Here is a 24586-nt window from a genome sequence, read left to right as displayed (position 1 = left end):
GGTGTGTAGGAATACACAACGTGCCATTGATTTGATAGACAGTTGGTGCCTCAGACATGGTCTTTCAGTTAATCCAAATAAAACCACAATGGTATTATTCACAATAAGGAGAAAAGTGGATGGACTTTGCCTCCCTGAGATGAGGGGTACTAACCTTCAACTCTCCGAAGAAGTGAAATATCTGGGAGTCACTCTAGATAAGGAACTTCTTTGGAACAAACGTGTAGAGGTAAAGATGAAACGGGCTCTCAAAGCTTACGGGCTGTGCAGACGGACATTTGCCTCGACATGGGAACAGGCCCCATGTGGTAATGTGGATAAACGTTGCCATCATTAAGCCGATGTTCGTATATGTACCCCTAGTGTGGTTGATTAAGGTGAGGCGAAAAGGTTTTCACCGTAAACTAGCCGCACTGCAAAGAACTGTGTGTCTGGGTATCACTGGTTCCATAAGCATGACATCCGGCGCAGCTCTGAATGCACTACTCAATTTGCAGCCACTGCATATATTTATTCAAAGCACTACAGTGAAAGCAGCTCATAGATTAATTCGATTAGATCTATGGGGAAACAACGGATGTGGGGGGCACAGAGCATTGGAAGAGTTACTGGGGGACTGAATCCAGTTCTTACAATGCCTTCCGATTCTCGTGTCCCAATACATCTGTTTGGTAGAAGATATGGAGTTACCCTGAAGCATAGAGAGAACTGGGAAGCCCCAGAGGAATGCGTGACGGGATATACGGAAGCCTTCTACACCGATGGCTCAAAAACAGAAGAGGGTTCTGGAGCCGGAGTCTACCTCTAAAAAACGAGAAGTGGGCTTTTCCTTTGAAACAATATGTAACGGTTTTTCAAGCCGAAATTTATGTTATCTTAAGGGCGTCAAACTGAGTGATTGACGAGCGGTTAAAGGGCAGGCGCATCGCAATCTGCAGTGATAACCAAGCTGCATTGAGGGCGTTGAATAGTCCTTTGATCACCTCAAAAATCCTTCAGGAATGCAGAAACCGTTTGAACTCTATCTCTAGATTCAATACGGTGGAACTACTCTGGGTATCTGGTCACTGTGGCGTAGAGGGAAATGAAATCTCGGATGCTTTAGCGTAAGAGGGGTCAACCTCCCCTATCCCGTGACCGGAACCAGCAATTGGATTATCATTAGCATTGGCTAAGTCTGTTTTCAAGAACTGGGAACAAGTTTTCCATAATCACAGGTGGCAGAGCCTAAATGCTGTTCGACTCACCAAACTTTTCCTGCCAGAATCGAACATGCGTACCGCAAAGTCTATCCTGTCGAAAGGCTGGAGGACATACAGGTGTCTTGTGGGCATTCTAACAGGCCATAATTCACTAGCTTGGCATATGTTCAGTATAGGAATTACTCAATATGAAACGTGTCCCTCCTGTAATGAGGAAGCGGAATCCACGGAGCATTTCCTACGTGAATGCCCCGCCTATGGACGCATCAGGCATCAGATCTTTGGTGCCGATGTTCTCCAGTTGCGACGGGTAATATCACATCCACTAAGGGAAATCCTGCGATACGTTAACGAATCCGGAATATCCCGTCAGACGGGGGTGACGAGTACAATGGGCCAACATGGTCTGAGTGCTCAGAAGCTCTAGCTTCTCCCCCACCACACACACACACAAGACTCAACAAACTCTTCATTACCTGACAACTAACTAACTCGATTTGAATTTCTGTTTTTATACTCTAAGAAGTAAAGGATGCAAAATGCCTACGATGTATTTTACATCTTCGGTAATCTGAACTTCCCTGAATTGAATTTATGCTTAAACTAAACGAGTAAACGTTCTCTTACTACCTTTGGCTTGCATTGCGACCCACATTCATTCCAAGAGCTCTCAATCAGCCGTTACAGAGTTGTAAGATCGTCGCGAAAATCTAGCTCCACACCAGGGACCGGGAAAAGTAACGGGCCAGCACCCATTCATATATACATACTATAAGACAGAAGTCGTAAAATACAAAAATGTTGCTTAAAATTGAAAATATATTAACATCATAAATTTTATTTAATATGCCAAGTTAAAACTACGACACTAAAAACTTTCTTCCAAATAACTGAGCTTTCTTCTCGAATGTTGGACTTTTTATCGGCGTATTTATCTTATAGAACGAATTCATGGAATATTTGATGTAAGTTTCATACATTTCATTAAAGAAGTTTTTGATTCCCTCATCGTTGCGGGCATCATGCACCATAATGAAGCGCATTTGGCTGGCTGTGACGAATGCCGTAACAAACCACTGGTTGAATTTATCTATCGACTTCAAGTGCATGCTGTTGGACTTCCATTTATGCTCGTCAACCAAATCCAGCGCTGCATGGGCGATAAATTGATTCAAATGTCGGTGGTCTTCTTTCTGAAACAAAAGCAGAAATTCTTCACCACAAAAAGTTTGACGGAATAAATGTCATTAAGAAAAGAAAGGGGGTTATGTTGGACGATTGTTTTCATAATGCATGTAGGAAATCCTAGAATCACGACTATAGGTTTGAAGGGAAAAGGATTAGGAGAGAACAATTATTTACTCACTGCCAGATAAAATGGGAAACTACCACTTCATAGCGAAGCAATCTCACCTTAACTTCTTTATTCGCGCTTGTAAATTCCATTTCAAACACAGGGTTATCATTATGCCCGACAATCGCGAAGTAATAACTATTAGACATAACTTTATTGGTTCCCGGATCTCAGCAATCCCGCAAAAATCCAATTTGAAGTCCCCAAACTGAGTTCCAGACTCCGCTTGAGAAGTCAAAACAATCAAGTGACAGATTAGAAAAACAGTCCACAACGTACAGTGATACTCAAAGTATGTAATATTCGAGCCACAAGTTCCACAAACAGCTTCAGGACTTCGTGGGTAACAACAACGGCAATACCGTTGCAAATTGTTTAAAAACACCAAAGTTTACTTGATTTGGTGCATCTACGTGAAAAATTCAACTAATGAGCGCCAGAAAACTATTTTGATAGCTGAGTTTATCATATAAAATGCTCTAATTTGCAGCCTTTTATTTACTTACAAACAAAACAAAATCGCATTTAGCGCGAATCCGCCCGGCCTGCTCTCCACACGCACTCACTATGCATTGCATAGTGACAATGCGCCGTTACTTCGTTTATGTGCTTTATTGAAAAACTTTCTGTCGTATCAGAAATTTTGAGAAAAATCGGCTTACTTCTACGCAGTAAAATGTCATACGCTATAATTGAACGAGATATATTGTGGTAATTTCAATTATTCAGGAACTCCTTCGTTTTTAAAGTGTCGCAGTGACATCGAATTTACGTAATTTCGCATTATCCTGAATTTTGCAGATTCCAGTTTGAAAACATGACGCACTCAAGCATTTCCATAGAGTCGGAATGCTCGGCTACGAGTCGGTCAAATTCAGATTTGTGTGACTGTTCATCATTGGAAGGATCAGTATCGCTCCCCAAGCGAGCCACATACTCCGATTTTTCGCGCAATGGAAACAGAGGAATAGTTGTAAGTTGCCATTTTTCCTGGGTTTATATATGCAAGTTGTAAGGTTTTACCCCGTCCTGTGTAGAGCGAAGGGGATTCGTTGTGGTGCGCCGAATACGCGCAGGACATCTTTTCCTACCTACGTCGAATCGAGAACACGCGTAGAGCGATTATGTACAGATCGCCCCAGATCTATTATCGAGCAAGCTTGATAGCATTAATTAAGAGAATCGCCGAAACAGAGAAGTTGGGACGGACCACTGTTCACTTAGGTAACGATTTCAATAAGTTTCAATGTTACTGAATATCCTTACGATCGAACAGAAGTCGGGATTAATATGCCTAAATATTTCGAAGTAGTCCATCCACATCGTAATCATGTTTAGGGAAAACTAGCCTTTTATCATTGCAAATGACGTGTTCTTGGTATGCCATCATCATCATCAACGGCGCAACAACCGGTATCCGGTCTAGGCATGCCTTAATGAGCAACTCCAAACATCCCGGTTTTGCACCGAGGTCCACCAATTCGATTGGTATACCATGCAAGGCATAAGAGAAATCTTAGATCATAAGGTAGTGTCCACCAACCATTTGCTTATTGAAGTCACTCAAATGTATTTCGGGATGCATAAGCGGCACTTTTACGGCACACCTCCCATATAAATCGCACCCAAACCCGTCCAAAATTAACTTCTCACCTGTTAAACATTCACTCCTTTGGTGAGTCACGTCACGACACCACATCAAGCTGTATCTTAATTTCCGCGAAAGGAGATTGTGATTCCCTTCTAGAATAAGGGATTGGGGATACACTCGCAATATGTCCCATTTTGAGAAGCGACATACCCATACCTCGGATACCGTGGATTCTCCGTCTATAGTCTTCAGCTATGGTGCAATGTATGCAATCTTTTCAATGGTCACAAACTTGAAGAAGGATTTCAGGCAAAGCAATTGGATAATCTAATCAACATGTGTGTGGTTGTGCCGTTCAACCGGGCCACCGATACGATGCTTTCGGTTTCGATGGCGATATTTCATTTTTCTTACAATCCCACTTTGTATCCCCAGTGACCAAATAGCAAAAAACACTTTCGACTCGAAGAGAAACCAGGAATCAACTATTCTGCGCCAAGTGCTCTTGGGGTGACGCATTCGTCGACCATCTAGGACGAGTTGACTTCACTGCATGGCGTAGCCGGCAATAAAATTGTCGCGTTTCCTTAATGTGTGGCTTATCCACTACTACTTCGGCCTTCCGATCACATCGCGCACAGGTGCCAGGCCTGTGCATCGACCAAGCTCTTTTATAATAGTATCAGGCGAGTGTAGCAGATCTACAGAAACTGCAGGTGCCGCGTTAAATAATTCTTCGGGAAAACTATCGAATCCAGCGGTTTTATTACATTTGCGTGCATTGATGGCTGAGATAATTTCTCCTCTGCTTGGGAGAACAGTCCGTACCCGTATGTCACGGTGACTAGCCATTTCATCCACAAAATTCGGAGCTTCACCAAGTGTGATACAATTAACAACCGTGGTGAAGTATTCTTCCAATCTCTTTAGCTGCCCGTCATAATGGATGGAGTGTCGACCGTTAACGCCCTCCAAGCCGATTGAAAGGCTTTTCGTGACGCGGTGCACACTCCTGAAATCATTGCATCTTCCACTTTCCTCACCAGCGCAATAGGAAACTCCCTTTTGTCACGCCTATTCGGAACGCGACCGACGACCTGCGTAGCACCCGAGAAAAGAGCGTTTTGATACCGGTCCAATGCTCATCGATATTCCCAGGCGAGTTACTGAGTATATCCGGCGTCCGATCAGCAAGATAGATCTCCCACTATCGATCGACGATCATGACACGAATCGGAATCTTCGTCCATTCTTCCTGTAATACAAACGTTAATTCCGGCGTTTCAGAAAATACCTAAATATAAACAAATCGATTTAACCCTTCCCAATGATTCACAATAGGGTTTAGATCGGATCTCTGGGACTACCATACTATTCGATTAATTTTTTTGACTCCATCTCATGCTTAACCTAATTAGATGATTGCTTTGGATCATGATCACCTTAAAAAATCGAATGCTCAGTTAATTTTCCGTGAGCGTACGGGAACATATTTTATGTAAAAATATGCCAGTAAGTTTGGACCGTTACGGTGTCCTCAACTTGCGTTAAAGAACTAACTCAATCGTGCAAAAAGCATGATTAAATATTGAGCTAATAAGAAAATGAGTGAATTATTTAAGTCATACTTCCTTCGTCGTGGTTTATCTATAGTACTTGGGACTTCACTTGCCGCGATAACTTTATTTCTTCAAAATCTTGGAGATTTTGCCCCGAAATTCGCTGGGTCGTGGATTTCGACATCTGAATATTGTAGTGGTCAAGCCACTGATTTTCGAATTTCTAAACTGGGTTTGGTCGCACCTTTCTTGACGATTCGTGCTGGAGGTAGCTCAGACCTTTCTTCTAATTTGAATGACCGTGCACTTCCTATTTGCTTTCTTTAGATAGCAGTATTTTCCTATTTGGCATGAATTCTAAATACCACTGAAGGGGAGAACCCAAAACATTCCCGTTTTGTTTTTTAAGGTTTTGTGTAAAACAAAACTTTATTAAAATCGATTTACTGTCTCTCTGTCACACGCACTTTTCTCCAAAAAGGCTAAACCGATCCAAAAGAAATTTGTGAACAGATAGGAACTATGAAATCCCACGCATACAGTGAGTGTCATAAATTGAGGTGGAGTTTTAAGGGGGGGATGCAAAATTTTTTTCCATCAAATATAGTTATATGGGGTATCGAATGAAAGTTCTCAATTAGTACTTTCCGAATTATTATTATTAGTTTTGACGTGAATTGTAAAGTGCGCGAGTAAGGAGTCAAAATGTACACATTTAAAGTGAGACAGGACTCATTTTCGGAAACTACCTAACCCAAAAATCCGAACAAAAAATCAGGGGGGTGTGCTTAGATGAAATCTAGACCTCAAAATATGTCCCATTCCGATATCTGCTCAAATAGACTTACTAAGAGTACATTAACAACTTTTAGAAATGGACAAAAAACCCCTTAAATTCATCCTAGGACTTCCAAACCAGCATAGAGGACAATATTTCATATACACTTGCCAAATTTCATGGAAATCTGGCCATTAACGCCAAAATTATAGCAGCTCAAACTTAGCAATTCCACGCAAATTTACTGCTTCCAAAGCCATGCAAATAAGATGCTGACATCATAATTAGCGAGAATAATTGACATTCGCGTGAAATATTAAAGTAGTATTTATGATGAATCTACTTCTCCCCAGCCCTTTTTAAGGTTTCGTGTAAAACACTTATCTGAAATCTAAGCCTCGAAAGATGTCGCATTCCGATATCTGCTCAAATAAACTCACTAATAGTATGTTACCAACTCTTAGAAATCAACTGAAAAACTCCCCTCAAGTTCATCCTAGGAGTACTAAATTTTGCACCGGCATAGGCATACGCATGTCAAGTTTCATGAAAATCCAACTATTAGTGTCAAAGTTGTAGCAGTTCAAACTTTCAATTTCCTGCGAATTCACCGCATCCTAAGCCGTACAAATAATATGCTAACGTCATAATTAACGAGAATAATTGACATTCGAGTGAAATATTAAAATTCCATTCATGAAGAATCTAGTTCTCTCCAGCCCTTTTTTGTATTTGTTGTGTGTTAAGTTCTTCATATTAACTAATCATATTAAATTCCGAATGTGAAGCGTGTAAGGTTGACTATTATCAATACAGTGCTTTCTATCAAATGATTTATTTAAATCGCTTTCTAAAAAATAGAGGCCAACAGAATTTTTAATTATTTACCACGGAACTGTCAGGCACTCATCGCTCCTCACATTTTCTTTTCTTCAGCTTTTGTCCCGTTCACAAGCAGGGTCGGCCCGTCGTGATTGTTTTCGCCATTTTATTTTAAGAAATGCCTGATCTGAATGTAGCCACCAGGCTTTTAAATCCCCATCCAGCGTATCGAGCCACCGTTGTTTCGCCGGCTTTTTGGTCGCTTACCATTGACTTCGATGTTCAGACCAATATTGGCAAGTGAATTCCGAATGACGTAATCATACCATCGAAGACGCCTCGCCCGCAGTTTTGTCCACGATCGATATAGCCCCATATCGATCGTGGATATCCTCATTTTGGATGAGATCACGCCACTAGTCCAACACAACATCTTCGTCTCCATTACCGCAATACGCCGGTCATTGTCTTTTATAGTCGGCCAACACTCAGAACTATAGAGAGCGACAGGACGGACGACATTGCGGTAAATTTTAGATTTGAGACGTTCGCTGATACGTCGATCACAAAAAAACACCAGTTATGGAACGCCCCTTCATCCAGGTTGCGTAAACGCGCAGAGGGGGGCAGGTCACTGCTGCTACAGAACTGAACGATTTAAATATTTCCAGTCAATGCTATCAACCAATGGAGAGCTGCTTTACGCTGTTCACACAGGAACACACAAAACCTTTTATACCTGAAGCGTCAAGCTACTGGTTTCCAGACTTGTTTCTACAATACAATGAACATTTTTACATCACTTGACAACATTTCATTATCAGACATCTGAAATTAATACTAATTATGAAGATTGTTTTCTTGACTAACTTTAGGAAAACAGTTGATTTTTTTTTATGATAGAAAATAAAATCTTCCGATCTTCAATTGACTGACTGACTGTGCCAGCAATAAAAGATAAAAAATCGGATAAAAAAGATTTACATACTATCCTTTTATAGGCATTTGATTTTATATCAGTCAGCTGTTTCCATTTTTTACCCCTACCGTATATACATATGTATATGGTTGTTGTTTAACCCTTAGTGGGGTATAGCGCGTCAACCACACCTACGCGCCATCGTGCCCGTCCCACGCAAAAGCGCTTCAGCTCCCCCAGGACTTTCCGAGATGTAGTCCAGTCATTGAAGCTGAAAATCGAGTGCGACCTTCGTATTCTTTCAGTCAAAATCGATGGACATGAAATTTAGGCTGTGAGTAAGAAGAGTAAGAGTAAGAAACAAAAGTCATGTATCGCCAATGTGCGCTTCCTCCCGCGGAATATGACATCCCTTGTCGGGGGCGGACTTTTTTTTTATGGATCGCTTTCATTGTCCATGAACCGCCTGATTTGATTCTTCCTATGTTGGCGGTTCAATGTTCACATTTTTCTCGACCATAATTCGTGTAGGTTCTGATGATTGAGTTATATGCTAGAGGAGTCTCACTTTCGCTCCTAATGATTGTGTCGCCTTTGCTTTTACAAAGGAAGGTTTTGTATTGCTACCGACTCCCCTAATTTGTAGGCTTCTCTGCTGTTGTTGCTTGAATTGCTGTTATCATATTCCTTTAATTCCTTATCAAATTGATTTGGTTTCTTCTGTTGCACGTCAGAAATTTTCATAATTTTCTCTGCCCTTGTCTCTTGCTCTATATATTGTCTGTATGTGTGGCTGTCAAGTGCTTCCTGGCAGTCGTCATCAAGCCAATAATTCCTCCGGCGTTGGAGTTCATATCCAACCACTTCTTCCGGGGTTAGTTTGAATATGCGTTTTAGCTCATACCTTACCGATGAGGACATTTATGAAATGAACGGAGTCAGTAATAAATGATAAATTCGAAACGAGCACACAGGGTGGAAAGCCACAGGACCTGACGGCATCGTATCTGAGCTTTGAAAAGCGGAGAGCTAGAACCCAACACTGTGCCTCAGTGAATTCTTTAATCGGGTAATTCAGGAAGGTAGAACACCATCCGACTAGCAAGAAAATACCACAGTTCCAATATGGAAAAAGGAAGGTAGTCCAGCAGAATGTTTAAATTACCGTCCGATCCGGTTACTTTCTCATACCATGAAGATTTTTGAACGCATTCTTGACAACCGTATTCGCGATATCGTTGAAATAACCGTGAATCAAGCCGGATTTGTCAAGAACAGTGGAACTACTGGCGCAATATACGCTGCGCAGTTACTCACGGTGAAACACCGCGAGAAGCATTGTCCTCTTTACGTTGCATTTCGGGATCTGGAAAAACCGTTTGACCGTGTGCCATATGAACTCATCGGCTATGCTCTACGACAACACTTAGTGCCAGAAGAACTCGTGCGCTGTTGTTTTCGTAGCGTCTAATAGCAAAAATGATCTCGAGCAATTTGTCCAAAAATGGAATGATCGCCCAATTCAACACGGTCTCAGATTGAATCTGAATAAAACTGAGTTTTTGACGACCGACCCCCATGAAACAGGCACAATCAGCGGAAGTGACCTGCCCAGAACTGAGCGATTTAAATATCTCGAGTCAATGCTATCAGCTAATAGATAACTGCGTTATGAAATTGCTTCACGCATTAACGCAACTTAGATGAAGTGTCAACGAACATCTCAATTCTAAAATTTACTGCAATGTCGTGCGTCCTGTTGCTCTCTACGGTTCTGAGTATTGGCCGACTATAAAAGACAATGAACGGCGTCTTGCGGTAATGGAAACGAAGATGTTATGTTGGACTAGTGGCCCGACATGTTCACATCCGAAAACAGAATATCCGCGATCGACATGGGGTTGCACCGGTCGTGGAAAAACTGCGAGAGAGGCGTCTTCGATGGTATAGTCACATAATTCGCGCTAGCGAGAATTCACGTGCCAAAATTGGTGTCAACATCGAAGTCGATAATAAGTGACCAAAAAGCCAGCCGAAACAACGGTGAATTTGATACGCTGGATGGAGATTTAAAAGCCTCATGATTGCATCCAGATCAAGCATTTGATAGAGCCAAATGGCGAAACCAATCACGACGAGCCGACCCCGCTTGTGAACGGGACAAAGGTTGAAAAAAGAAAAAGAGTTTGAAGTTTTCAACAAAAGTGGTTCGGGAAAACATCGCAGCCATTACCCTCTTGATCTACAGATTCATCCACATCGTTGTAAGAATCCACATGACTGAAAACTTTGCGAAGGTTTCTTTCTCTTCAGCCTTTGTCCCATTCAGAAGCTTCATTGGTTGCGTCATTTTGGTCGGAGGCCTAACCTGGATGGCGTCGCAAGGTTCTAGAACCATCATTTAGTATATCACGTCATTGTCGTTTCGGCCAGGATTGCTTCGCCTCGTCTTCGATGTTTAGATCAATCTTGGCAAATGAGTTCTCATCAGCGCATGTTAAATACCCACACCATCGAAGGTGCCTCTCTCACAACTTTTCCTCATATCGGATATGATGATGGTGTGTTACGCGACTAGTCTAATGCAACTTCGTCTTTATTACCGCGTGTTCATTGCCTTTCATTGTTGACCAGCAGTCAGAACCATTTTCGTTGATTCGTCGATTACAAAAAACGCAAATTGTACAACGCCACATCATCGAAGTCACACTGATACGTGAAGCAATTTTATAACGCAATTCCCCATTGGCTGATGACATTGGTCCCGATATATTCGATTCGCTCAGTTCTCGGCAGTCTCGGAGTCTGTCACCGAAAATTTTGTTTTATTCAGATTTAGTCTCAGTGCGTGCTGCATGAGGTGATCATTTCACTTTTGGACAAATCACTCAATATCATCTTTATAATGATACGCCAGGAAAACATAATTTGCACAAGTGCATAGTGGGCTGGACGTTGAAAGTCATGTCTGATAGTGCCCACTCCAACCACAAAGAGAAGTGGCGAGATAGCACTTACTTGATCTGAAGCAATTTAGCCCAGTTTCTGCAGGATATAGCCACACGCATTTTCTAGGTGCAAGAATGCAATGCATATCTCTCCACAAGTAGAGTTCCGCAACTCTTAACAAATCCGGCCTGTTTCATGATTATTTGGAAGAAGTCGCGAATACAGTAGTGAATAATCATCATCATCAACGGCGCAACAACCGGTATCCGGTCTAGGCCTGCCTTAATAAGGAACTCCAGACATCCCGGTTTTGCGCCGAGGTCCACCAATTCGATATCCCTAAAAGCTGTCTGGCGTCCTGACCCACGCCATCGCTCCATCTTAGGCAGGGTCTGCCTCGTCTTCTTTTCCTACCATAGATATTGCCCTTATAGACTTCCCGGGTGGGATCATCTTCATCCATACGGATTAAGTGACCCGCCCACCGTAACCTATTGAGCCGGATTTTATCCACAACCGGACGGTCATGGTATCGCTCATAGATTTCGTCATTGTGTAGGCTACGGAATCGTCCATCCTCATGTAGGGGGCCAAAAATTCTTCGGAGAATTCTTCTCTCGAACGCGGCCAAGAGTTCGCAATTTTTCTTGCTAAGAACCCAAGTTTCCGAGGAATACATGAGGACTGGCAAGATCATAGTCTTGTACAGTAAGAGCTTTGACCCTATGGTGAGACGTTTCGAGCGGAACAGTCTTTGTAAGCTGCAATAGGCTCTGTTGGCTGACAACAACCGAGCGCGGATTTCATCATCGTAGTTGTTATCGGTTGTGATTTTCGACCCTAGATAGGAGAAATTGTCAACGGTCTCAAAGTTGTATTCCCCTATCCTTATTCTTGTTCGTGTTTGTGTTTGACCAGTGCGGTTTGATGTTATTGGTTGATTCGCCTTCGGTGCTGACGTTGCCACCATATATTTTGTCTTGCCTTCATTGATGTGCAGCCCAAGAACTCGCGCCGCCTGCTCGATCTGGATGAAGGCAGTTTGTACGTCTCGGGTGGTTCTTCCCATGATGTCGATATCGTCAGCATAGGCCAGTAGTTGGGTGGACTTGAAGAGGATCGTACCTCTTGCATTCACCTCAGCATCACGGATCAGTTTCTCGAAGGCCAGGTTAAAGAGGACGCATGATAGCGCATCCCCTTGTCGTAGACCGTTATTGATGTCGAATGGTCTTGACAGTGATCCTGCTGCTTTTATCTGGCCTCGCACATTGGTCAGGGTCAGCATAATCAGTCTTATTAATTTCGTCGGGATACCGAATTCTCTCATGGCCGTGTACAGTTTTACCCTGGCTATGCTATCATAGGCGGCTTTAAAGTCGATGAACAGATGGTGCAACTGTTGTCCATATTCCAACAGTTTTTCCATCGCCTGCCGCAGAGAGAAAATCTGATCTATTGGTGATTTGTCTCTTTGGTATGGGCCAATGATGTTCTGGGCGTATGGGGCTATCAGGCCTAGCAAGATAGTGGAGAATATCTTATAGATGGTACTCAGCAACGTAATACCTCTATAATTGCTGCACTGTGTGATATCCCCCTTTTTATGTATGAGACAGATAATGCCTCGTTGCCAATCGTCAGGCATTGATTCGCTGTCCCATACCTTGAGCACAAGTTGATGAACCACTTGATGTAACTGGTCGCCTCCATATTTAACCAATTCGGCTGTAATTCCATCGGCTCCTGGCGACTTATGGTTTTTTAGCCGATGAATTGCACGGACTGTTTCTCCTAAACTTGGTGGTGGCAGTATTTGTCCGTCGTCTTCAGTTGGCGGGACCTCCAACTCGTCGATGTTCTGGTTGTTCAGTAGCTCATCAAAGTACTCAACCCATCGCTCTAATATGCCCATTCTGTCGGAAATCAGATTTCCCTCTTTGTCTCGGCAGGATGAGCATCGAGGTGTATAAGGCTTCATCCTGCTGACTTGTTGGTAAAACTTCCGCGCCTGGTGCGGTTGCTCCCTGTACTTTTCGAGTTCACAGACTTGTTGGTTCTCCCAGGCTTCCTTTTTCCGTCTGTGAAGTCGCTTCTCCGCTCGACGGAGTTCGTGATAAGTCTCTGCGCGTGCCCACGTTCTTTGAGAATGCAACATTACTCGGTATGCGGCATTCTTCCGTTCTGTTGCTAGCTTACATTCATCGTCAAACCAGCCGTTCCAACTCCTTTTGCGGCTGTGTGAATAATGCATTCAAAAATATTCATGGTATGGGGTAACAATCGGATCGGAAGGTAATATGAACATTCTGCAAGATTTCTTTTTCAATATTGGATCGGTTATGTTATCTTGTTAGTCAGATGGCATTCTAATCCTCCTCCACAATTGAAGAACTTACTGAGCCAAATTGATGGGTCTCAACACCTCCCTTTCCAAAGCTCAGTTGCGATGTTGTCAGGCCCTACTGGTTTCCGCGACTTCATTCGTTTGATTGTTTCGTCGACTTCTCTGGCGCTACAATATTCCGGTAATCTGTATGCCGCTCGTCGATCGGTAAGCAGAATACTGTTCTTGCCATTAGCGCAACAGAAGTGTTTGATATCTTATGTACCCTGACGTCGACTTTCGACAAGTCGATACAGATCTATCGTCGTCCTGAGTATCGAACCTATTATAAAGGTCTTTGTACCGGACCGCTTTCTTTGCTTCCTGGTTTGCATTTTTCTAAATTTGCCAATTGGTTAGTATTTTATCGATGAGAAACTTATGATAGAGTCTCACGAACCTTAATTTGGATATTGTGTTTCCAAAACCAAGCATCTCGATTGATCAACCTCTTACTAGGCTTGGTCAACCCGAGGGTTGTTAGGCCATTTTGTGAATTATATTTTTAACTTGATTCCATGGTTTTTCGACATTCGCGTAAGTGTGATCAAAATTTCTCATAAAATCCTTACAATTTAATTCGCGGTGGGTCAGTGCGTTCCCCACATTGTTTTATCAGTGGCTTTATTCGCAAAGCAGCAATTTGCAGCCGATCTTGAGGTGCGATGGTCTCATAGGGAACGGCTTTGCTTTCGCAAAGAATCGCACTGTAAAATGTTTGATAAACCATATATTGACAAGTAATTTTTACAAAGTCGACTATACGCTCGCCACCCTCATTCCGTGTTAGAAAGCCTTTTCCCCCATGGCACCTGTTACCGTGTGCCTTCTCACCCACATGGCCATCAATATCGCCCACAACAACGATATAGACAACGGCAGGCACGTGAAAGGTCTTTGTGTCAAGCACTTGACTTCTTTAATGAGTGCATGCGTTCTATGTCGCAGCTTTTGCATCACACGATCGAGTTTCTTGTGGAGCGCCGGTATCGACCTCATGCGAGTTCCTCCGTTTTTTCAGTGAGGCTACCAACAATTATCGTGCAAACTTACGTCCTGTGTCAACAACCCTTGCTCATGTTTCAATAGAACCGGGACTCGTCTTGCCGTGCCGACTAAGGAAAACACCCTAATATTTGTCTTAGGCTTTTTATTCATCATATGTGTTTTACCGACATTGAATGCGTTTTCTTGGTTGAGCTGCCGCGAGACCTATCACCAAGGAAGCTAAGTAGGATTTAGGATAGTGGAGCAACTCTCACTGCATTTTACTTATCTCTTTCTCTGATCTCAGCATTTTATTTTTATTTAGCTGGGGATAGTATAAGTATATATATTTATATATAAGTTATACAATAACCTTTTATGAGTTAGCTACCACCATGCAACTCCATGTAAGCACATAGAAGACACATATAAACATCTAGCGACCCGAAACCAGCATCACTGACTTACGAGAATGCCGTTTCAGGCGTTATGTTTGGCAATTTTAGCGTTAAAGTAACAATTTCGATTGAAGTATGCCACCATTTCAAATTGTTCAAATTTCAGCTGTTTACATGCTCGACGTATTCATGGATACATATAAAATTGTAACAACTAAACTGAATTTAGTGGCATTCGTGTGCCTTTTGGTCGCCGCGAAAATTGAAGAACGCGATCAAAATATACCGAAAATATGCACCCTCAACTCTTACACAAATGATCAGTACACACGCACTGATTTCAAATCTTTAGAACGTATGATTTTAAGTTTTTTCAACTGGGCCGTACTAGTGCCAACAACAGCCACATTCATCGAAAGTTATGTACACGATTCAGTTACTTCTGAAGAGATACCCGAATCATTACTCAAATGTGAGTTTGGGCATAGTTCGCGAATGGAACCTGAAGAATGTGCAATAAAAAATGTCAGCGATACATGCAAAAGTTTAGTTTTAGAATTTTTAGAAGTCACATTGTGTGGTGAGTATTGTCTTTCAATTTCGTCTTGGTAGTAGATATATGTAGTAAGAAATTTTCTGCAAAATTTAAATTGATCTCAATTGCAGAACGGCGGCTCGTTCATGTAAAGCCTTCGTTACTATCAGCCGCCTGCTTAGCTGCCTCCCGTAAACTTTGTGGAATTAACACAATCTGGCCTCAACGCTTGCAAACTTTGACGGCATACAGCTATGAAATGTTACAAGAGTACGTTGAGTCGTTGCTATGTCTACGGAATTATCAGAATCAAAAGTCCATCGAAAAAGTAAAGAGAACTCCCGATTCAGGGTGCATAACAGATTCGGGATCAGAGACGCCTCATGATGAAGACGACTTTCAATATCCTTTACCGGTTAAAAAGCAACGGCTTACCTACTAATATACAATGGGGCAGGAACCTCACAATCATATGGTAATTACACAAAAGAAATGTGAAGCAAAGATGTACACTGATTAATTTTCAAAACAACGCATTTTTTCTGTTATTTATTATGTTGTTTATTTGAATTATAGAATGTACATATTATGATATTATTTTGTTTTTCCTTCAGAATATTTGTAACAAGACAAAGAATGTGTTTGTCACCAATAAAGATTGAAAAGTGTGTTACACTTAAAAGTTGTTTTTTCATTAAATATGTGAGAGGTTCAATTGTGAAAATGTCCTGTATGGCATATCCAGCCATGGAATTGTTACGCCTCCTTAATGTGTGACATATCCATTGCCACTTTCGATCACACCGCCCACGGGCAACTGACCTATGCGCCGACCTAGTTATTGTCTCGAAGTAGTATCAAACCAGCTAACCCCGAGGATACGACGCAGACAAGTGTTTACGAAAGCCTGCAGCTTTCGAGTAACAGTGGGGGTCACTTTCCAGATAGCAGGCAGAAAGAGCGCTTGCTAGATATACAAATTGGTCCGCGCCTTCGATGCTCTAACAATTGATGCAGGAAGAGTGCGGTGGTCCGTCAGATGGAGAACGTTGCTTTTGTACGAGTTTATCTTCAGTTTAACTCTACTTGCTTCTTTTCCAAATCCAGGGCCATTTGCCCAAGGTCAATGTCCCGGTGAGAGCAAATAAATGTCGAGATGTTTGAGGGAAGATCTCATAGTCCATTGCACTTCTCCACGTCCTCCGGACAAGACAGCATGGAGAATGTCACCGATAACAAGAAGAAATAATATCGGTGGCAAGATGCAATCCTGGCGGACTCCACTTTAGAGCTCAAATTCCTCTGAGAGTTCATGCGCATGCGCCACGTGATATTTTACCCCATCATGTCGGTCTAATAAATGCTATTAGTTTCTCCAGAATGCTGAGTAGAGCACGCCAGATATACTCCGCGCTCTCTAAAGCTTTTTCTCGATGCTAGACATCGGCATCTCTTCATCAGAAGCGAAAATCTAAACTCCGCGAACTTATCCAAAATGATCCTCAAGGTGTTGGTGTGATTAATACAGGAGAATGAGGAGCGGAAATCAACCTGCACTCTGTCGATCAACCTTTCGAATTGTTTTTTGATGCATTCCAGAATAATTTTAGCTATTATTAAAATAAAAGTTGACTTACATATATTCCAAATTCAAATACATTTTAAAAAACCATGTACCAACATAAGGTAAAACAGGATTTAAGTTTCATAGTAAGGAAGTTATGCTTACAATGCAAAAGTACAAAAGACTTCGATGTTCAGACCAACCTCGACGAACGAATTATGTGACCATACCATCAAAGACGCCTCTCTCGCTATTTTTCCAGGATCGGTGCAGCCTCATATCGCTCGCCAATGTCCTCATTCCGGATGTGATCAAAACGTGTCACGCCACTAGTTCAACGCAACATCTTCGTCTCCACTACTGATTGTGCCTGTTTCATGGGGATCGGTTATCAAAAATTCAGTTTTATTCTGATTCAATCTAAGACCGTGTTGCATGAGGCCGTCATTCCATTTTTGGGCAAGTTGCTCGAAATCGCTTTGCTATTGGAGGCTAGGATGTCCCGTGTGGCATTGTCCATAACAAGAACAATGAATGAACGGTTTTGTTACACCTGCCATGCTTCGCATTTGGACCCAGCGCACGAGTTCTTCTGGCACTAAGTGTTATCGTAGATCATACCAGATGAGTTCATGTGTTACACTGTCAAACGTTTTCTCTAGACCCAGAAATGCAATATCAAGAGGGCGACGCTTCCTACGGTATTTCCCCATGGGTAAACCCGCAGCGCGTATTGTGTCAACAGGCAACAGGGGAGTTCTTGGCAAATCCAGCGTGATTCATAGTTGTTTCACCGATTTTGTGAATACGGTTGTTAAGAATGGAATACCTTTCTTTTTCCAATTGGAACTATGGTAATTTCTTGCCAGTCAGATGGTATCCTACATTCCTCATTAACCCGATTGAAGAATTCACTTCTTCGCTTTCCAGAGCTCAGATGCGATGCCGTTAGGTGCTATGACTTTCCCCGATTTCATTTGTTTTATTGCTTCCTCGACCTCAGTTGCGTTGACAGGTGGAATTGCGCCAAATGACGGCAATGCTCAAAATATTCTTGCAATCTATCCGTCGCGATTCGACGGTCGGTAAGCAAAGTACCGTTCTTGTCACTAATGTAAGAGGCCAGCCTTAAGGGCTCAGCCCTTGATAATCCGCGGTCGCCACTGAGAGAGAGACTCAATGAAGGGCCAGAACCCAATAGTCGCATTGAAGTCGCAATCGGGGTTGTTCATGGCTACCTTCGAGCCATCAAGAGCGCAATGAAGTCTTCAAGGTGAAGTATAGACTCCATCAAAAAATTTCGATTGAAAAAGTGTGCTACAACTGCCAAAACTTCGGGCACATCGTCCTCAATCACTCCGTTGTGCACAGGTGTGTGAAGTGCACAAAAACCCATGTGTGTGGGGAATGCCCAAGACCCGCGGCAGAAACGCCACACTGCTGTAATTGAGGACAGACATCCCACCAACTACCGCGAATGCCCGGCATACAAAGACATGGTTCCCAGAAGGGCAAAAAAGAATGCCGATGCAATGAGAGCCAAACAGACGGTGATACAGATGTCACGAAGTTTGGCTCAACCAGGCGTATCTTACGCCCAACCAAATAGGAATACTTTTCCTAGATATGCAGCTCCTCGAGCTTCGCAAGACAACAAATTGGAGTTCAAAGACTTGGTCAAAACTCTTACTTCGGCTCAAACCAACGAACAGCGACAATTCGCCTCTATTCAACTTGTCATGAATTTATGAAGCTAAATATTATCACATCTCCGTGTTCATGCTCCCTCAATAATCACCTCCGCCTCATAATCACCAATTGGCAGGTTGTTGATACCACTCAAAGCCCATACGCATCTGGCGTCCATCAGTCGTTTTTAAGCGAAGAGCAACACGATTCATCCGGACTGCAGTTTTCTCCGCCAACGCAATACGAGTTATAACATGATTCGGGTAGACAAATCCCATGCCGGCAGCAGGGGATTGGCCCAGCATCAATTGACTATGATGCGTTTTTTGGACTTGGCTAACCGCAAATTCATACTAGGTTATGCAAAAATTACAGCGTCAATTAACAAATTGCAGCGGAAGGAAGAAAACACTAGTTCATTTGGAGCGATGAATGTGAAAAGGCATTTATTGAACTGAAGGAAAAGCTGACCTCCTCCCTAGCATACCAGAATTTTAAGGTGGAATTCACTTTAGTAGCGGATGCTAGCAGTGAAGCCTTAGGGGCTGTATTGAAGCAGCTGTGAAGCCGATTCTAGTAGGGCACTTAATGAGGCCTACAAAAAATAACAGTAAGACGGAGAGAGAGGTTCTGGCTATGCAATGGGCGGTTAATAACTACCGATGCTACCTGTTGGGAAAGCCATTTAAGATTGTAACGGATCACGACCCGCTTAGAGGACAGTTGAAAGTGAAAGACACCACCATCAGCATCTTAATAATAATAATCGTTGGCGCAACAATCCATATAAGATCACGGCCCCGAAGTGTGTTAGAGCACTTCTTTCAAGGCCATAACGGTAGCCTACAGTACACGGGGCAACGTGAACAGCATTACGTTCGTCCGATTCCATTACCCAGCTGAGTCGACTGGTATCCGGCATCCAGTCATGATAACGACATCAAGATTCCAACAAAATTTAGCGGAGTACGATTTCAAGGTCATTTATAAGCCAGGATACTCAGCAGCAATAGAGATGACTTGAGTGAATCATCGGGCTCTTGTTTCATGGTGACACAAAGCAGGGGGCACAGGAGAAGCAATGGTCTGGGAGATTTGCCTAGCCCACCAGCGGATACCATTAAACAGATTGTCAATAAATAAATCAATAAATCTTAGAGGTGTACAGTGTTGTTTGAGTTTTCAATGATGTTAACAGAAGGAGCGTTCAACAATACACCGCACGCAGAGATACAAAATGCCCTAATCCACAAGGGAGTGGGAAACACCCTGGCTTTCTGGATGGGCAGGGTGGCAAATAGTACTTAGAGAGAAGAGGACAAATATGAGGAGGAGGATGGGCTAAGAATTACAAATTTTTGGTGCGTATCAATCCAGCAAAAGCCACCATAGTACCATTCACTAGGAAGCCCAAACTTGGTCACCTGAGGGTCAATAAATTACATGGTAAAAAGGTGAAACTAGAAATAGAGGTCAAATATTCGGAAATTATACCACACTAAAACTACTCTGGAAGGCATATATCGAAAACCTTCGAACTCCTCAGATCTCAGACGATACCTTGGTAAGGTTTACGTCAACAGAGAATCTGTGCACTCTCTAGGCGATTTTTGAGGATTCTATGTACAATAGGCCTAGCAAAAGGTCTGTGTGCTTAGAACTGCGGTTCCCCCTACTAAACTAACTAGCTGCATGTCAACAGTAGGAAAAAAATGGGCATGCACCCCGAAAATACTACGTTGCATACACATTGCAATAGGTGGTAATCTAGGCAAATAGCACTGAACTCAGCACAACAGCCAGGGAGTTACACAAAGTGCAAAGGCTGGCTTCCGCGTGTATTACTTAGGTAATTAGGACATGCACAACATCTCTGGAAGTCCTTTTGGGATTAACTCCTTTCCATCTTCACATACGGATGCAGTCAAGAAGAACGATGTTCAGAATTTCCGGGAGTATCAGCGGAGTGGGGAACCGCCTCAATCGAGGGAAAATTGACATTGTTTCTAGGCATATTCCGAATTATTGATGCCAAGGTATAACATGATAACGACATTTCAGTTCGATAAGAAATTTGAGACACGCTGGAGTAACAGGACAAATTAGAAGAACGTAACAGTGACCTACGGCTTTAATGAGTTACTGATTACCTGGTACATACTTCGAATCAATGGGCAAGCATACTTGTATATTCCAACGGAAATATACGCCATAGATAGATGTAACTTCTTTAAACTCAAAAGGAACTGAGGGAATAGAACGTTTCTATTCTACCCGAGTAATTCCAACCGGATGAATTTTAAACTGGTATAGGAATGCCTTGGTAGACTGACCATGCTCGGTTCCCATAATAAGGTGTGGATACGCTGGGGCCCAAGTCTAATTGCAGGCAATGAGGCGACTGACAAACTGGTTAGGAAAGAAGCAGGGACGCCGCCACATGGACCAGAGTGCATCTTTGAAATCGGAAATGAATTCATGGCTACCACATTAAAAAAACGAAGAGGAACGGCTGGAGCAGTTCAAGGTGCTCAATCCGGGGTACGAATCCAAGCGCTCGAAGGAATGTTTAAACCTCACCAAGAAAAGTGTCCGGGTAGCTGAGTGGTTAGAGCACAAGGCTGTCGTACGGAAGGTCGCGGTTCAAATCTCGCTGGCGACAGTGGGATTTGTATCGTGATTTGACGTCGGATACCAGTCGACTCAGCTATGAATGAGTACCTGAGTCAAATCAGGGTAATAATCTCGGGCGAGCGCAATGCTGACCACATTGCCTCCTAGTGTACCGTTACGGTCTTGAATGAAGTGCTCTAACACACTTCAAGGCCCTGATCCAATATGGATTGTTGTGCCAACGATTATTATTATTATTATAAGAAAAGTCTTTGGATATAGTGGAAATATTGACTGATCATTGCCGACTAAACTATAGCCTGAGGAAGCTAGAGATACCTAGGGAAACTGTTTGCATATTCTGTGAGGACAGTGATGAAACGTCGATACATGTTCTGGGACAGTGTCCTCCACTTGTAGTAGGTTGGAGCACCTGCAAGAATATTAAAATACCAGATGCCAAGTTGAAATTCTTGGAAGTAGGGAACATATTAGTAGTATAATTAATCGGTATACCACACCCAGTAAAAGGCGCCATTGTTCTAAGGCGCGGTGTAGCTTCCCTTAACAATATTATTATTATATGGATAAAACACAATTTTAAAACTAATATATAGTTTATTTCCTCTCTATACATATATTTTTCTCTTATTTACAATAGAATGTATCCGAACTTAGTGAAAATAATAAATAAATTGGCTCTTTTATTGTAATTAGTCTCTTTTGAAGTTTTCCGATTTTTTTCCTATCTCGCGCGAACTACATAATTAAAATTTAATTTACATAATAATAAAAATTTGTTATAGACATTTTAAAATGACGATTAGTTGATTTTTCACAACATACTTCAATCAATGGAAGCTATCATGGATATCAACAAAGTACAGCAGTTACCTGTTGCCTAGTTAAGGGTTCAAGAGCAAACGGACTGATCGAAACAAAGTGCAGCTGAGTCAAATATGTCAAGAGTTTCACTAATCCTAGCAGAGTCGCAAAAACTAGTGAGCAATTCCCTCGTTTGCAATAAATACTGGTCGATATGTGTTTCAAATGGACAACTTTTGAATTAAAAAATCACAAATGTTTATGTAAATACTTTACAAATAAATAAAGTAGGAAGTAGGTGGTGTAATATTCAAATAACGAATGCCCATATTCTATGTGTGAAGAAATTGTCTCAATCTTTAACATCTTGTAGGTAAAGTAGTTGTTCACATTCAAGTGATTTGAGGATTACAACCAAAGCGAATAAATAAGTAGTTAATTTTTTGAGATTTCTTGTCAGTCTCATTGTGATTGCTGTACCTCATTATGTTAAAACATGCAATCAATACCCCCGAAAGTTCATGAAAAATTCAAATTGCTTGAATGAACACCCTCCTTCTTTTTGCTTTCTTAGTAATCAGCTTCAGCGCACATATTGCGTGGACTGTTTTATATTTCACTTTGAAAAGATCCGAAAGAGCTCTTAAAGCTTTGGGTCTCGTCAATACACCTTAGACCTGATTTACACTGAAAAAATGTATAAAAACGCTCTTAATAAGAAAGCATTCAAGTGAATCGAAGCGGGGCAGAAACCTATGCATTCAGTCGTTGATTCTCTCTTTTAAACATGTATGCAGAACGTCACCTTGTACCGGCCATAATGCTTCCATTGAATGAATAAATTACATTTAAATGAAATTATTACGAATAACATGATCGAGTTCTTTTGTACACATACATTTCGACAATAATAATTACATTATATATAAATTCTTCTAGAAAACAATCAGTTCACTCATACATTTCTCTCTTTCATCTCACTCGTTCCAACACATTCACTCACGGCTTTGTTTTGTATTTTTCCTTCCCTTTTTCATATCTGCAACAGCATGTACATATGAAAATATCTTATTTGCAAATATAAATGTATAAAAAGCTGTTTTCTCTCTTTTTTACATTTCTCCCTTAAATTGTTGTAAACCATTGAATTTTCCCGGGATCTCATAGATTTCCCTCACAGGGCTAAAGAAATAACATTACTTATATGTCTACTTTGGGTCTATACTGAAGTCGTAGTGGCGGATCCCGAAATCGCCACCGTGTCACGTAGACAAATTTGAGCGTATGATCCTTGCCGAGGAGTTCATCATTGCACAAAATATCAATCTGAGGAATAAATAATACGAATCCATTATGTTACATTGTTCAGACAAACTGATAGAAAAAACACTTACTTCTCGATACTTTTCCGTTCCATTAAGCACTTTTTTCGCAACGAATTTTTTCAAATGTGTAATCGTTGCTTGTGAACTGCACCGTATGAAGCGTCGCTTGAGATGCTCAAAGTTGTTGGTAATGCATTCAAGGCAAACGTTAACTTGCTCGTCCTGACGATGATAATCTGATTCAGCATGCGCTTCATTCGCTTTATCATTGTCATCCACGTCGTGATTTTGTGGCAAATCTTTTGGACAGGGCATATTTCGCGCCTTGTAAAACTCCCTTTCCCGGCGCATCTCATCTGAAAATGGAAAACATTCGTCATATTTGTGTTTTTACTTTGATTATTCGAAAGCTGATATTTGAAAGATAATATCTCCGCAAAATACTAATAACCTTGATGTCACAGACTTGCAAGAGATGTGTTGAATGGGGACCGACCTTTTGGAGAAGAGTCTCTTTACCATATGGATTAGAATTCCTAGTCATCCAAAAAAAATAAACCTGCTGTTATCGGCTCTGGAAATGCACTCTACGCTTACGAGGCAAATTTGGAAACCTAAGCCTCATTAACAGCCACGCCCCTGCAACGCAGATTGCAGAATCGGAGAAGGATACCTTTCACGAGGCAATGATATGTCGGCTCCCGGAGCTTGCATAAAATGGATAATAAACTACGAATTATTCAGCTAGCGCGACACATGAAATGATGGTTGGAAGTATCTAATTTGCGCAGAAAGAGATCCACAAACAAACGTGGGTTGTTCAGACAGTACCACGTGCAATCAAATTGACCACGTGTTAGTTGAACGCCACCACCTCTCCTTGAGCCTTGATAAATGTCATAATAATATCCCGTTGACATTATGCGACTGGTTCGAATAACAACACTGAATCCATTCACAACGAAGTTCCCTGTGACGCCTAAAGCGGAAGTGGATGTCATAATAACCGCAACTATCAGATGTCCTGTAGACGATGATTGCAAACTAGCAACGGAACGAAAAAGTGCAGTATTTCGGGCAATGCAGCAAT

At 41.9% G+C, this 24586-nt stretch overlaps 3 protein-coding genes across 4 annotated transcripts in view; 1 reads left to right on the top strand and 2 right to left on the bottom strand.

Moving 5' to 3' along the window:
• Positions 1–2001: 2001 nt before the first annotated feature.
• On the bottom strand, positions 2002–3198 carry LOC119650055 (probable trafficking protein particle complex subunit 2). 2 transcript variants are annotated; one of them, XM_038052544.1, is made up of 2 exons: positions 3063–3198; positions 2002–2395 (listed from the first exon to the last, which is right to left on the bottom strand). In XM_038052544.1, the coding sequence occupies exons 1-2, from the start codon at positions 3132–3134 to the stop codon at positions 2063–2065; spliced, it is 405 nt and encodes a 134-aa protein (XP_037908472.1). In that variant the 5' UTR covers positions 3135–3198; the 3' UTR covers positions 2002–2062. The 2 variants fall into 2 exon arrangements, with proteins under 2 accessions (XP_037908472.1, XP_037908471.1); XM_038052543.1 differs by lacking the exon at positions 3063–3198 and adding an exon at positions 2616–2981.
• Positions 3128–16142, top strand: LOC119650053 (cyclin-J). Its single transcript, XM_038052542.1, has 5 exons — positions 3128–3267; positions 3358–3529; positions 3594–3780; positions 15112–15525; positions 15612–16142. The coding sequence occupies exons 2-5, from the start codon at positions 3374–3376 to the stop codon at positions 15920–15922; spliced, it is 1068 nt and encodes a 355-aa protein (XP_037908470.1). The 5' UTR covers positions 3128–3267; positions 3358–3373; the 3' UTR covers positions 15923–16142.
• Positions 16143–21967: 5825 nt separating this feature from the next.
• The window catches only part of LOC119649408 (polycomb group RING finger protein 3), an 8058-nt gene continuing 5439 nt past the window's right edge, over positions 21968–24586 (bottom strand). Inside the window, exons 3-4 of the mRNA XM_038051544.1 lie at positions 23566–23852; positions 21968–23497 (exon numbers count right to left, since the gene is read on the bottom strand). Coding sequence (XP_037907472.1) covers positions 23372–23497; positions 23566–23852 — 413 coding nt within the window. The 3' untranslated portion in view covers positions 21968–23371. The remainder of the gene's footprint in view (positions 23498–23565; positions 23853–24586) is intronic.

The sequence above is a fragment of the Hermetia illucens genome, chromosome 2, assembly GCF_905115235.1.
Source record: "Hermetia illucens chromosome 2, iHerIll2.2.curated.20191125, whole genome shotgun sequence".
Lineage (NCBI taxonomy): Eukaryota > Metazoa > Arthropoda > Insecta > Diptera > Stratiomyidae > Hermetia > Hermetia illucens.
This window is presented reverse-complemented; position numbering and strand designations above follow the sequence as displayed.